The 13,876-nt window shown below is 54.6% G+C and overlaps 1 protein-coding gene across 3 annotated transcripts in view; it reads left to right on the top strand.

The window, feature by feature from the left end:
* Positions 1 to 13,876, top strand: part of MDGA1 (MAM domain containing glycosylphosphatidylinositol anchor 1) — a 404,144-nt gene that overhangs the window by 369,974 nt on the left and 20,294 nt on the right. For all 3 annotated transcript variants that reach the window (XM_069768297.1, XM_069768296.1, XM_069768295.1), the window contains one exon: positions 1,127 to 1,279. In XM_069768297.1, coding sequence (XP_069624398.1) covers positions 1,127 to 1,279 — 153 coding nt within the window. The remainder of the gene's footprint in view (positions 1 to 1,126; positions 1,280 to 13,876) is intronic.

The following is a 13,876-nucleotide window of genomic DNA, read 5'->3' as shown; positions in this document are numbered from 1 at the left end:
CAGTGGCACGCCACAGGGTAACGGCTGCTCATAGACATGTATGAGGGTCCTCTATAGCGATGGGACCCCCAGTAGGTTCTCAGCGGCACGCCAGAGGGTAACGGACGCTCATAGACATGTATGAGGGTCCTCTATAGTGATGGGACCCCCAGGAGGGTCCACAGTGGCACGCCACAGGGTAACGGCTGCTCATAGACATGTATGAGGGTCCTCTATAGTGATGGGACCCCCAGGAGGGTCCACAGTGGCACGCCACAGGGTAACGGCTGCTCATAGACATGTATGAGGGTCCTCTATAGCGATGGGACCCCCAGTAGGTTCTCAGCGGCACGCCAGAGGGTAACGGACGCTCATAGACATGTATGAGGGTCCTCTATAGAGACTGGACCCTCAGGAGAACCCCTCCTGCCCCACAGTGGGAGACATGTACAGAGACCGTGTGTCAGCCTTGGGGGCCCCAACCTGTGGCCCCCGCCTGCAGTTGTATATCGTCACCAGACTTTGTCACTGTCTCTGTTTTAATGTCTGTGAATGAGACGTCATTCTGTAAGTATCCCCCCCCCCCCGTCTCACAGCTGAGGGGCTTGTTACAATGTATCAGCTGATATTGAACACTGGACAGGTGCTGCTGGTGCGATTAGTCCCCAGAGATTTGTTTGCACCGATACATTGAAGCAAATCCTCAGCTGTGTGATTTGGACCATGGCCGCCCCTTTTCCCAGCCCAGCTAAGTCCCATCGGCTCCTGGAACGCTGTCCGGTCATTCACCTCCGTTTTCTGCTGCCACTTGGACATTGCCCGCTCGGACCACCTGTGTGCCGGGCATTGTGCCCCTCACATTTGGCTCCGGCTCCTCTCGGTCCTCTCCTTACATAACGCAGCAGGACAGGTGTCGGGGGGCCAGGCACCATCTGTGACCCAGCAGAGCGGAGCGGGCAGGACCGAGCCAGGGTGGCACAGAGTGATCCTGCAGGACTGTAATGGGGGGACACAAGGACCCCAAGACACGACGAGATACAAAGTATCAGATGATATAAAGGGGGCCCCTGCTTCATCACAGTTCTGTCATTGCTGCACGCTCCTCCGTCCGGGGGGCGCTGCTGACTTTTCTCTATTCTCTCCCCAGGTTTCTACATGTTTATCGAAGCTTCCAAACCCCAGAAGTTTGGCGACAAGGCGAGACTCATCAGCCCCCAATACAACATCACCTCCAAGTTCCCGTCCCTGAAAACCACCTACTGTGTGTCCTTCTACTACCACATGTACGGGCGGCACATAGGTGAGTGGTGCCCACCACGGGCAGGATCACAATACGAGACGTACCTGATACTGGGGAGATCCGCAAGATACGGTCACATGACCACATACGAATGTGTCACTGGTTATATGAAGTGTGGTCTTCACTGTCCAGGCTGGGATGGGTGATGTGGATAAAAGTGGTCTTCCCACCTCTAATGGTTGTGGTCTGAAGCCGGGTCTTGGTTGGTGATGACCAGGGATCCAGGAATAATGCATCATACGGAGTCCCACCAATAGGATCTTCGAGATGGGACTAGTTCCTCTGTGAATGTTCTGGGTTTGGAAGGACCTATCTTTCAATGTGTGACCTTGTCATGATGGTTCCTCTGAGCTGTTTGGGGTTTGGGTATATGTCTGTGGGCTTTCTCTGTGGTCATACTGAGCTTAGAGGTATTAAATTGTCTGGTCCTTGTTTTGTGACTTTCTAGGGCTGGCTCCTAGGGGACGTTATGGGATTTCATGGACTGGTCCTCTCTCCAGAATGTCATTATTGGGCATGGTTCTTTTGAGAATGTGCTGGGATTTCATGGACTGGTCCTCCAGGATGTGGCTATTGGGGATGGTTCTTCTGGGAACGTGCTGAGATTTCATGGACTGGTCCTGCGGTATGTGACTATCGGGGACGGCTTCTCTCGGGATGTTGGGGCATTTCATGGACTGGTCCTCCAGGATGTGGCTATTGGGGATTGTAACTCTGGGGATTTTCTGGGATTTCATGGACTGGTCCTGCGGTATGTGACTATCGGGGATAGCTTCTCTTGGGATATTAGGGAATTTCATGGACTGGTCCTCCAGGATGTGGCTATTGGGGATTGTTACTCTGGGGATTTTCTGGGATTTCATGGACTGGTCCTGCGGTATGTGACTATCGGGGATAGCTTCTCTTGGGATATTAGGGAATTTCATGGACTGGTCCTCCAGGATGTGGCTATTGGGGATTGTAACTCTGGGGATTTTCTGGGATTTCATGGACTGGTCCTGCGGTATGTGACTATCGGGGATAGCTTCTCTTGGGATATTAGGGAATTTCATGGACTGGTCCTCCAGGATGTGGCTATTGGGGATTGTTATTCTGGGGATTTTCTGGGATTTCATGGACTGGTCCTACAGGATGTGGCTATTGGGGATTGTTACTCTGGGGATTTTCTGGGATTTCATGGACTGGTCCTCCATGATGTGGCTATTGGGGATTGTTACTCTGGGGATTTTCTGGGATTTCATGGACTGGTCCTCCAGGATGTGGCTATTGGGGATTGTTACTCTGGGGATTTTCTGGGATTTCATGGACTGGTCCTCCAGGATGTGGCTATTGGGGATTGTTACTCTGGGGATTTTCTGGGATTTCATGGACTGGTCCTCCAGGATGTGGCTATTGGGGATCGTTCCTCTGGGGATTTTCTGGGATTTCATGGACTGGTCCTCCAGGATGTGGCTATTGGGGATTGTTACTCTGGGGATTTTCTGGGATTTCATGGACTGGTCCTCCAGGATGTGGCTATTGGGGATTGTTACTCTGGGGATTTTCTGGGATTTCATGGACTGGTCCTCCAGGATGTGGCTATTGGGGATCGTTCCTCTGGGGATTTTCTGGGATTTCATGGACTGGTCCTCCAGGATGTGGCTATTGGGGATTGTTACTCTGGGGATTTTCTGGGATTTCATGGACTGGTCCTCCAGGATGTGGCTATTGGGGATTGTTACTCTGGGGATTTTCTGGGATTTCATGGACTGGTCCTCCATGATGTGGCTATTGGGGATTGTTACTCTGGGGATTTTCTGGGATTTCATGGACTGGTCCTCCAGGATGTGGCTATTGGGGATTGTTACTCTGGGGATTTTCTGGGATTTCATGGACTGGTCCTCCAGGATGTGGCTATTGGGGATCGTTCCTCTGGGGATGTTCTGGGATTTCATGAACTCGTAGTTTAGTTCTTGTTGGGGGTGCAGATTTTTTGACACTGTCATTTTGGGTTTTGTCTTTGTGCACTTTTTCTGAACAATCAGCGGCCGTACAATGATGACTTCTGGGCAATAAATATTCACAGCAAACCGTTTTCATGGCTGATTAGAGACATTAGCTTTTCATCATCGGGGCAGCTGTTAGGTGCTCGGAATACTTAACACGTCTATAAACTAATTGTCTCATTGTGAAAAGATGTGAGCGCCGCAAAATCCGGAGCGAATCATTGCAGGAGACCGGATTCCTACTAAACCCTCCATCAGTGACCTGCAGCCCCTGGACCGCGCTCATCCACACTCCGCCTGATGCCACCAATGTCGTGTGCATTTCGGATGCTCATTAGTCGCACAGTCTTGTATCGGTCACATCCCAAGAGTGGGAACCCCACAGTGTCCAGGGCTGAGATGTGGAGCCACAGTGTCCAGGGCTGAGATGTGGAGCCACAGTGTCCAGGGCTGAGATGTGGGGCCACAGTGTCCAGGGCTGAGATGTGGGGCCACAGTGTCCAGGGCTGAGATGTGGAGCCACAGTGTCCAGGGCTGAGATGTGGGGCCACAGTGTCCTGGGCTGAGATGTGGGGCCACAGTGTCCGGGGCTGAGATGTGGAGCCACAGTGTCCAGGGCTGAGATGTGGGGCCACAGTGTCCAGGGCTGAGATGTGGGGCCACAGTGTCCAGGGCTGAGATGTGGGGCCACAGTGTCCAGGGCTGAGATGTGGGGCCACAGTGTCCAGGGCTGAGATGTGGGGCCACAGTGTCCAGGGCTGAGATGTGGAGCCACAGTGTCCAGGGCTGAGATGTGGAGCCACAGTGTCCAGGGCTGAGATGTGGGGCCACAGTGTCCAGGGCTGAGATGTGGGGCCACAGTGTCCAGGGCTGAGATGTGGAGCCACAGTGTCCAGGGCTGAGATGTGGGGCCACAGTGTCCTGGGCTGAGATGTGGGGCCACAGTGTCCGGGGCTGAGATGTGGAGCCACAGTGTCCAGGGCTGAGATGTGGAGCCACAGTGTCCAGGGCTGAGATGTGGGGACACAGTGTCCGGGGCTGAGATGTGGGGCCACAGTGTCCGGGGCTGAGATGTGGGGCCACAGTGTCCGGGGCTGAGATGTGGGGCCACAGTGTCCAGGGCTGAGATGTGGGGCCACAGTGTCCAGGGCTGAGATGTGGGGACACAGTGTCCAGGGCTGAGATGTGGGGCCACAGTGTCCTGGGCTGAGATGTGGGGCCACAGTGTCCGGGGCTGAGATGTGGAGCCACAGTGTCCAGGGCTGAGATGTGGAGCCACAGTGTCCAGGGCTGAGATGTGGAGCCACAGTGTCCAGGGCTGAGATGTGGAGCCACAGTGTTCAGGGCTGAGATGTGGGGACACAGTGTCCGGGGCTGAGATGTGGGGCCACAGTGTCCTGGGCTGAGATGTGGGGCCACAGTGTCCGGGGCTGAGATGTGGAGCCACAGTGTCCAGGGCTGAGATGTGGAGCCACAGTGTCCAGGGCTGAGATGTGGAGCCACAGTGTCCAGGGCTGAGATGTGGGGACACAGTGTCCAGGGCTGAGATGTGGGGCCACAGTGTCCGGGGCTGAGATGTGGGGCCACAGTGTCCGGGGCTGAGATGTGGGGCCACAGTGTCCAGGGCTGAGATGTGGGGCCACAGTGTCCAGGGCTGAGATGTGGAGCCACAGTGTCCGGCTCTGCTCTGGGTACATTATCTGTACATTCCAGAGTCCCAGGATCCATTGTGAGGACAGTGAAGAGTTAATTTAATCTATGAAGTGCTCAGTGCAAAGGGTAGCACTGAGGCCAGTGATTGTCTGCAGCGGTCATGTGTGTAAAAAATTGAGCGTGGGGGAGCACCGAGCTGTAATGAATGAAATGGGTGAGAAATCCCCTTTATTACAGCTCGTCCGTCTCCACAATGTCGCCTCTGTATGAAGCTATCCTCCTCTGTGTGATTGCAGCCGCCCTGTGAGGAATCTGGGTGGTCCGAGCCCTCCCCAAAGCTTCAGCTTTTAGTCTCTTCATTAGCTTCAAAGCAGAAAGTAACGAAAAATGACAAAAGCAGAAAACCTGAAAAACGTCCTGAAGCTTTTATCACAAAACTGCGCTGATTGCATCCCGGGGTCCAGAGCTGAGACCCCCGCGCCTGGACTGGAGGACCGAGGCTCCTTTAAGGAACTTCTCAGTTTTCTTTTGTATCTTTTTTTTTAGCAAAACCTAATTTTGTTACTTTTGAAATGAAGACGTTGTTCCTCTCCTGAGACACCAGACGCGGCCGATTCATCATTTGTGGGATTTAAGTCCCTTGTCTTTTCGTTATCACCTTTTGGTATTTAAGTTTTGCTCCAAATTCTTCAAAATTGCTCAGGTGGTTCCTCAGCATCATCAAAATCAACATTGATTTCTTTTTTTTTTTCTGAAAACTTGTTTGTTCTTCCAGAATATAAAAAAATCTGTGCATTAAAACATAAAACACAAAAAAAACAGTCGCACAAAAATCTCCAAAGGAAACTGGAGAGTCGGCGCAAAAGAAATGTTTCTTTTTAAAAAGTTACAATTTATCAATCAGCTATAAATAATGTGAAACCCCGAAACTCAGCCACAATGACAAATGTAAAAAAACACCAAACAATAGAGAACAAAGGCAATAATGGTTTGATTCCTCGTCCTCTTAAGGTTATATTCACACTTTGCGGATTTTGCTGCGGATCCGCAGCGGATTTGACCGCTGCGGATCCGCAGCAGTTTCCCATAAATTTACAGTATAATGTAAACCTATGGGAAACAAAAAACGTTGTGCACATGCTGCAGAAAAATCCGCGCGGAAACGCTGCGGATTACATTCTGCAGCATGTCACTTCTTTTCTGCGGATTTTCACCTGCTCCAATAGAAAACTGCAGATGAAAATCCGCAGAAGAAAACGCAGTAAAAACCGCGATGGGTTTTCACTGCGGATTTTAGAATTCTGCTGCGGAAAAATCCACAGTGGAATCTGCAAAGTGTGAACATAGCCTAAGAGCTCTGCTTACTGTCAGTGAATTGGAGCATTTGTTCTTTATGTCCAGGGGAGAAAACAGTTCCTGACATTAAAGGGGTTTTCACAAAACTGATGCTGGTTGTAGTGGAAATCCACGTTACTGACCCCTTGAATGAATGCGCTGCTGATCCAGCGCCGCTGCAGTGGTCATTCCCTCTGATTTGCACCAGTCCTGCCTGTCAGTCCTCCGCCTGCTGCTGTCAGTCCTCCGCCTGCTGCTGTCAGTCCTCCGCCTGCTGCTGTCAGTCCTCCGCCTGCTGCTGTCAGTCCTCCGCCTGCTGCTGTCAGTCCTCCGCCTGCTGCTGTCAGTCACAACTACCAGGTGACGGATGGACGGGGCACTGGATCAGGATGGGGGTGCTGCAGACACGCGGGATCTAAGGCGCAGGGAAGGCTAAGGGTATGTGTCCACGTTCAGGATTGCATCAGGATTTGGTCAGTATTTTACCTCAGTATTTGTAGCCAAAACCAGGAGTAGGTGATAAATACAGAAGTGGTGCTTATGTTTCTATTAGACTTTTCCTCTAATTGTTCCACTCCTGGTTTTGGCTACAAATACTGATGTAAAATACTGACCAAATCCTGATGCAATCCTGAACGTGGACACATACCCTTATTCTCCTCCATCTCCCTGCCTTGGAGCAGCTGTGGAAGCTCCAGTGAATTCTCTTTAATACTTTTCACAGCTGAGGTTTTGTTGCTGTATCCAGTGTTTAGGATCCAGCACATCAGGTGCAGACGCTCCTTCTCCGCCGCCACAGCCTCTGCTGGTGCTCTTGCATGGCTGCTGCATGCGCTGGGATGAGGGAGAGGGGTGCACTCACTTCAGGGGGACCATGTCATCCAACAGCGGGAAAAGGACTTGTTTTGGCTGAATTCTGAGCGGGGGCTGTCACAAAATGATGAGTGGGAGGTAGCGTGGTGCGGACGTCCAGGTGCCAAGTGGTGGGTTGTTGCTGCTGAGGGGCCCATTCAGAAACTTGGTCTGGGGCCCATTGTAATCTAGTGATACCAGTAGTGACGAACCCTCAGCTGTGCAAAGAGTGGAGTGAGGTCAGGGTCTCCAGGATGGAATATGTCAGTGGCGCCAGCGGTGACGTCTCACTATAGCAATGCGGAGTCTCGTGGCCTCTGTCATTATGGAGGAGATCAGAATGGTTATATGATTTATAGTTCTAAGACCGGGTGATTTTGCAGGTTATTTTGCGGGTGATTTTGCAGGTTATTTTGCAGCATATATTTTGCGGTGGGTTTTGCAGCAGATTTTGCAGCAGATTTTGCGGGTGATTTTGGCAGCGGATTTTGCGGGTGATTTTGGCAGCGGATTTTGCGGGTGATTTTTGCAGCGGATTTTGCGGGTGTTTTTGCAGCAATTTTGCAGGTTATTTTGCAGTGGATTTTGCAGGAGATATTGCAGGCGATTTTGCAGCAGATTTTGCGGGTGATTTTTGCAGCGGATTTTGCGGGTGATTTTTGCAGCGGATTTTGCGGCGGATTTTGCGGGTGATTTTTGCAGCAGATTTTGCGGGTGATTTTTGCTTCGGTCTCATTCCATTGCGCCTGTTGCGTTCGATAGAGATTCTTCTTCAGATCAGAGACCTGCAATGTCCTGTAACTTTTTAGAGGTCTTGTCTGAGGAGCGTGCACTCTACACTCAGCAGCTGATGCCCCCTATAAGCGGTCGCCCCCTCGGCTCGTTCTTCGGAGCCAGCGCTGCAGTCAGTCAGGATGACTGCCCAATTACAGGCTATGGAAGCATCTGTGCGCCTGTCCGGGGGATACTCTGCACAGCCATCCGGGCCGACACTCCGCGCTTTCAATGATTTTGATCAGCTGGAGAGGAGCCGGCCCGGGGGGCAACGGAGACCGCCAGCAGCCTCATATGTGTCAGACGGCGAGCCACAAACCACATCTGCAGTTAGAGGCTATCCTCACATGACAGCCCAGACTAGGACAAGGCACCAGGGGCGACACCTCATACCGACAGCACTATGGGCAATCGCTCGCATGGCAGTTCCCCAAAGTAATAAGATATTAAACGTCACTATAACGCTGCAGGGCTACAGGAGAATCAGATGATCAGACGTCCCACAGTCATGCACCACGGTGTCTCCCCAACACATAGGCTCATCCTGCGCCACCTGATTCATGAATGGAATACCACAATGACAGTGCAAACCGACAGCTGATCTCTGATAATGGCCAAAATGGAGTCAGCTCTCCACATGATCTGATCGCGGGGCCAGAGGTCACCTGTGTCCTGTGACTGGGGCGCGGGTGGTGCTTGTGCTGCTCCTCCGGTCTTTGGTACCAAGTGCAGAAATGTTCTTCTTCATCAATCCCATAAGGATGTACAGACCTCACCCAGTTCATATAGGGGACCACTGATTGCTGGGGTCCCAGTGGTCGTCTCCCTCCATTGTCTCCTGGACTCCGGAGCTCGGACATCTCACAAAGAAGCTGTGAAGCTGCAGCGTGCTCCAGTCACACAGGATCGCTGATCTGGGGGGGATCGCTGGTGATCGTCTTCCCTCCTGATCCTGTAGACAATGCAAGGATTCATGCTCAGGATTAGGCACCGTTCACACAGGCGATGCGGTTTGGTTCACACAGGTGCAGTTTTATTCATAAAGCTCCCATGGGAACCAAGACCAAGACCAGCCTGTGCACAAAGGTCCGAGCAAATAACAGTTCATCCAGCAGCACATATGTCCGTGCCGCTCACCGCAGAAGAGGACAGGCCTTTCCCCGGAGCGGACTGCAGTCTCAGAAGAGGTACGGTCCCCCCAGTATCATTATCACATTCAGCCCGAGCTCCAGCAGCACCAAACAGAAGTCTTCACACAGCACAGTTCACACTGAACACAGTCCAACACACAGACTGCTCAGCTTTCCTAGCTGACCCGTGCAGGCTCCATTCAGACAAAGACTCTGGCTTGTCGCTCTACCAGCTGCAGCTCACATTTTGGCTGGTCACTCACCAGCTTCAACACGTTCTACTCTGCCCAACATTCAGCAGACGAGAGCTCCCAGGTGAACACAGGCTCCGGCCCTTAGTCAAAACTAGCCATGTGCATCCAATCAAGATCTGAAGCGCTAGGATTTAACCCCAGCCTACACGGCTTTGCCTCAGGCCAGTCTCACACATCCAGATAATTCCGGTACCGGAAAAATCGGTACCAGAATTATCCGTGTCCGTGTGCTTACCGTGAACATCAGTGTGGCACACGTGCGGCAGCCGTGTGCCGCCCGTGTGCCAACTGGGTACCACATGGACCGTGCAGGAGACAGCGCTACAAGTAAGCGCTGTCCCCTGCATCTGGTGCTGAAGCCGCCATTCATATCTTCTCTCCAGCAGCGTTCGCTAGAGAGAAGATATGAAAAATCCTTTTTTTTTTTTTTCGTGTTTAAAATAAAGATCCCTGTCCCCACCCCCTCCCACCCTCTGTGCGCCCCCCGCTGTTAATAAAATACTCACCCGATTCCCTCGCAGCGTCCTGTCCTCGCCGCACCTTCTCCTGTATGAGCGGTCACGTGGTGCCGCCCATTACAGTCATGAATATGCGGCTCCACCTCTATGGGAGGTGGCGGATACATATGGAGGAGGCCTCATCACAATGCTGCCTTGGAGGTGATGTGGCCCCCAGACCTCTTGGGCCCTTGTGCAGCTGCACAGGTTGCACCAATCATACGTCACGGACACGGCTAAACGCTGTGAAGAAGCGACATAAGAAAGATAAAGATGCAGAAGCAATGCTGCGCCATTCAGGGTCAGTGTGGAGCCAGGTCATGGCCCTTACAGGCGCTCGCATGGCAGCCATTAGTGGGGCTGCTGGGTGAGCTTTGCGGCCCTCCGCGGCCCCGGGCTGGAGCGGCACAGACGAGGCCCCGGCTTCACAGATGGTTTGGGAGCAAATATAAGATTGCAGCAATTAACCAAACATTTAGGTGAACGGAGCCGCGGAGAAAGCGCCTGCGTCTAATTGGCTTCATCCCGTGTTTCTGGGGAGCGGCCCATTAAGCGGAGCGAGAATGTTAACTACAACCTATCATAACGGCTCGGAAATCACCGGCTGACGAACGAGGGAGCGGATTAACCGCGTCACTGCTGGGAGGGGCGGCAGCGCCAAAGCCTAACCTGAAACACTTCCACACCGCGGAACCTTTGGGGTTAATTAATATTTCCCCCTATTAGCACTTGCCCCGCCCCTCGCCGCCGTCCGCAGTCATTTATCGCCGTCGGCGCGGCCGGTCACATTTCATTAAGTCTTTTAAATAAGGAATGAAATGCACCAGATTCGGGAGCGCTGCTGACGGTGATTGATCGCTCCGATGTCCGCGCAGCGCTCTGGGGTTTATTCCGGGTTTGTTTATTTTGTCTTTTCTTCCTTGACATTCGATTTTAATTTACCCAATTCTGATTTTTGTTTGTGAAGTGCGGCAAAATGATTAACTTTGTGCAAACACGGGAACAGTGCGGGGGAGGGGAGCAGCAGGAGTGGAGCGAGGGGAAGAAAAGCAGGGGAGCAGGGTAAGGAGAGCGAGGGAGGGAAGGGGAGCAAGGGGTAGGGGAGCAGGGTAAGGAGAGCGAGGGAGGGAAGGGGAGGAGGGGAAGCGGAGCAAGGGGCAGGGGAGCAGGGTAAGGAGAGCGAGGGAGGGAAGGGGAGGAGAGGAAGTGGAGCAAAGGGTAGGGGAGCAGGGTAAGGAGAGCGAGGGAGGGAAGGGGAGCAAGGGGTAGGGGAGCAGGGTAAGGAGAGCGAGGGGGAGCAAGGGGTAGGGGAGCAGGGTAAGGAGAGCGAGGGGGAGCAAGGGGTAGGGGAGCAAGGGGTAGGGGAGCAGGGTAAGGAGAGCGAGGGAGGGAAGGGGAGCAAGGGGTAGGGGAGCAGGGTAAGGAGAGCGAGGGAGGGAAGGGGAGGAGGGGAAGCGGAGCAAGGGGCAGGGGAGCAGGGTAAGGAGAGCGAGGGAGGGAAGGGGAGGAGAGGAAGTGGAGCAAAGGGTAGGGGAGCAGGGTAAGGAGAGCGAGGGAGGGAAGGGGAGCAAGGGGTAGGGGAGCAGGGTAAGGAGAGCGAGGGGGAGCAAGGGGTAGGGGAGCAGGGTAAGGAGAGCGAGGGGGAGCAAGGGGTAGGGGAGCAAGGGGTAGGGGAGCAGGGTAAGGAGAGCGAGGGAGGGAAGGGGAGCAAGGGGTAGGGGAGCAGGGTAAGGAGAGCGAGGGGGAGCAAGGGGTAGGGGAGCAGGGTAAGGAGAGCGAGGGGGAGCAAGGGGTAGGGGAGCAAGGTAAGGAGAGTGAGGGGGAGCAGGGGAAGGGAAGCAAGGGGTAGGGGAGCAGGGTAAGGAGAGCGAGGGGGAGCAGGGGAAGGGGAGCAAGGGGTAGGGGAGCAGGGTAAGGAGAGCGAGGGGGAGCAAGGGGTAGGGGAGCAGGGTAAGGAGAGCGAGGGGGAGCAAGGGGTAGGGGAGCAAGGGGTAGGGGAGCAGGGTAAGGAGAGCGAGGGAGGGAAGGGGAGCAAGGGGTAGGGGAGCAGGGTAAGGAGAGCGAGGGGGAGCAAGGGGTAGGGGAGCAGGGTAAGGAGAGCGAGGGGGAGCAAGGGGTAGGGGAGCAAGGGGTAGGGGAGCAGGGTAAGGAGAGCGAGGGGGAGCAGGGGAAGGGGAGCAAGGGGTAGGGGAGCAGGGTAAGGAGAGGGAGGGAAGGGGAGCAAGTGGTAGAGGAGCAGGGTAAGGAGAGCGAGGGGGCACAGGGGAAGTGGAGCAAAGGGTAGGGGAGCAGGATAAGGAGAGCGAGGGAGGGAAGGGGAGCAAGGGGTAGGGGAGCAGGGTAAGGAGAGTGAGGGGGAGCAGGGGAAGGGGTAGGGGAGCAGGGGAAGGGGAGCAAGGGGTAGGGGAGCAGAGTAAGGAGAGCGAGGGGGAGCAGGGGAAGGGGAGCAAGGGGTAGGGGAGCAGGGTAAGGAGAGCGAGGGAGGGAAGGGGAGAAAGAGGTAGGGGAGCAGGGTAAGGAGAGCGAGGGGGAGCAGGGGGTAGGGGAGCAGGGTAAGGAGAGCGAGGGGGCGCAGGGGAAGGGGAGCAAGGGGTAGGGGAGCAGGCAGCAGGGTAAGTAGAGCTGGGGAAGGGGAGCAAGGGGAAGGGGAGCTGGGGAAGGGGAGCAGGGTAAGGAGAGCAGGGAGCAGAGTTAGGAGATCGAAGGAGGGAAGGGGAGCTGGGTAAGGAGGGTGAGTGAGGGAAGGGGAGCAAGGGTAAGGGGAGCAGGTGAAGGAGAGCAAGGGAAAGCAGAGGAGGGGAGCGAGGGGAAGAAAAGCGGGGGGAAGGGGGAGCAGGGTACGAAGAGCGAAGGAGGGAAGGGGAGCAGGGTAAGGTGGGAAGGGGAGCGGGGAGCAGAGTAAGGAGAACGAGGGTGGGAAGGGGAGCAGGGGAAGGGAGCTGGTGAAGGGGAGTGGGGGAAGGGGTTCAGAGGGAGGGGAGAGAGGGGAAGGGGAGGAAAGGAGCATGGGAAGAGGGAGAGGGCAGCAGGGGAAGGGGAGCGAGGGAGGGAAGGGAGCCCGGAGAAGGGGAGCAGGGGGAGGTGAGCTGGATACAATGTATCTATCTGACCAGTGTTGGATTGGGGTCACCAGTAACATCGACTTTGGGGGGCCCACTTTTCACCTTTATACAAATATTTCACTACCCTTGTTCACAGATTTACCTAGATCTCTATCTGATAATAATGTGGGCAGTTTGGTTCATGAATGATGAGATGCTGTTTTTTTCTGTACAGAGTGAATCAAGTGAATTATGCCAAGTACTGACCATACAGTGGGGTTGGGCCCCAGATCTGCACAGGGGCCCACCGGGGGATTCCCCTGTTACCCTGTGGGCCAGTCCGAGCCTGCATCTGACGACCCTACAGAAGCTATGTCTCTCTCCGGCCCGGGCAGTTTATGTATCGGTGAAGTTGTCCAGTTCACTGGATACAATGTTACAAGCCGTCAGCAGTGGGAGCGTCACCGCCGAACTCATGTTCAGACTGCTCTCATTCACTAACAGCAAGCAGAGATACAGGGGCTTCTCACAAAATTAGAATATCATTAAAAAGTGAATCTCCTATATTCTATAGAGTCATTACACAGAGTGATCGATTTCCCGTGGTTATTTCTGTTAATGTTGATGATTATGGCTTTTTGGCGATATTCTCGTGTTGTGCACCTCAGGGCTTAGTGCCCGGACGAGACCGCAACCCCGGGCGAGACCGCAACCTCGGGCGAGACCGCAGCCCTGGGCGAGACCGCAACCCCGGGCGAGACCGCAACAACCCCGGGCGAGACCGCAACCCCGGGCGAGACCGCAACCTCGGGCGAGACCGCAACCTCGGGCGAGACCGCAACCCCGGGCGAGACCCCAACAACCCCGGACGAGACCCCAACCCCGGGCGAGACCCCAACCCCGGGCGAGACCGCAACCCCGGGCGAGACCGCAACCCCAGACGAGACCGCAACCCCGGGCGAGACCGCAACAACCCCAGACGAGACCGCAACCTCGGGCGAGACCGCAACCCTGGGCGAGACTGCAACAGCCTCAGGCGAGACTGCAACCCTGGGCGAGACTGCAACCCCGGGCGA

The sequence above is a fragment of the Ranitomeya imitator genome, chromosome 5, assembly GCF_032444005.1.
Source record: "Ranitomeya imitator isolate aRanImi1 chromosome 5, aRanImi1.pri, whole genome shotgun sequence".
In the NCBI taxonomy this organism is placed as follows: domain Eukaryota; kingdom Metazoa; phylum Chordata; class Amphibia; order Anura; family Dendrobatidae; genus Ranitomeya; species Ranitomeya imitator.
The sequence above is the reverse complement of the archived record's forward strand: the minus strand, read 5'-3'. Positions and strand labels throughout refer to the sequence as shown.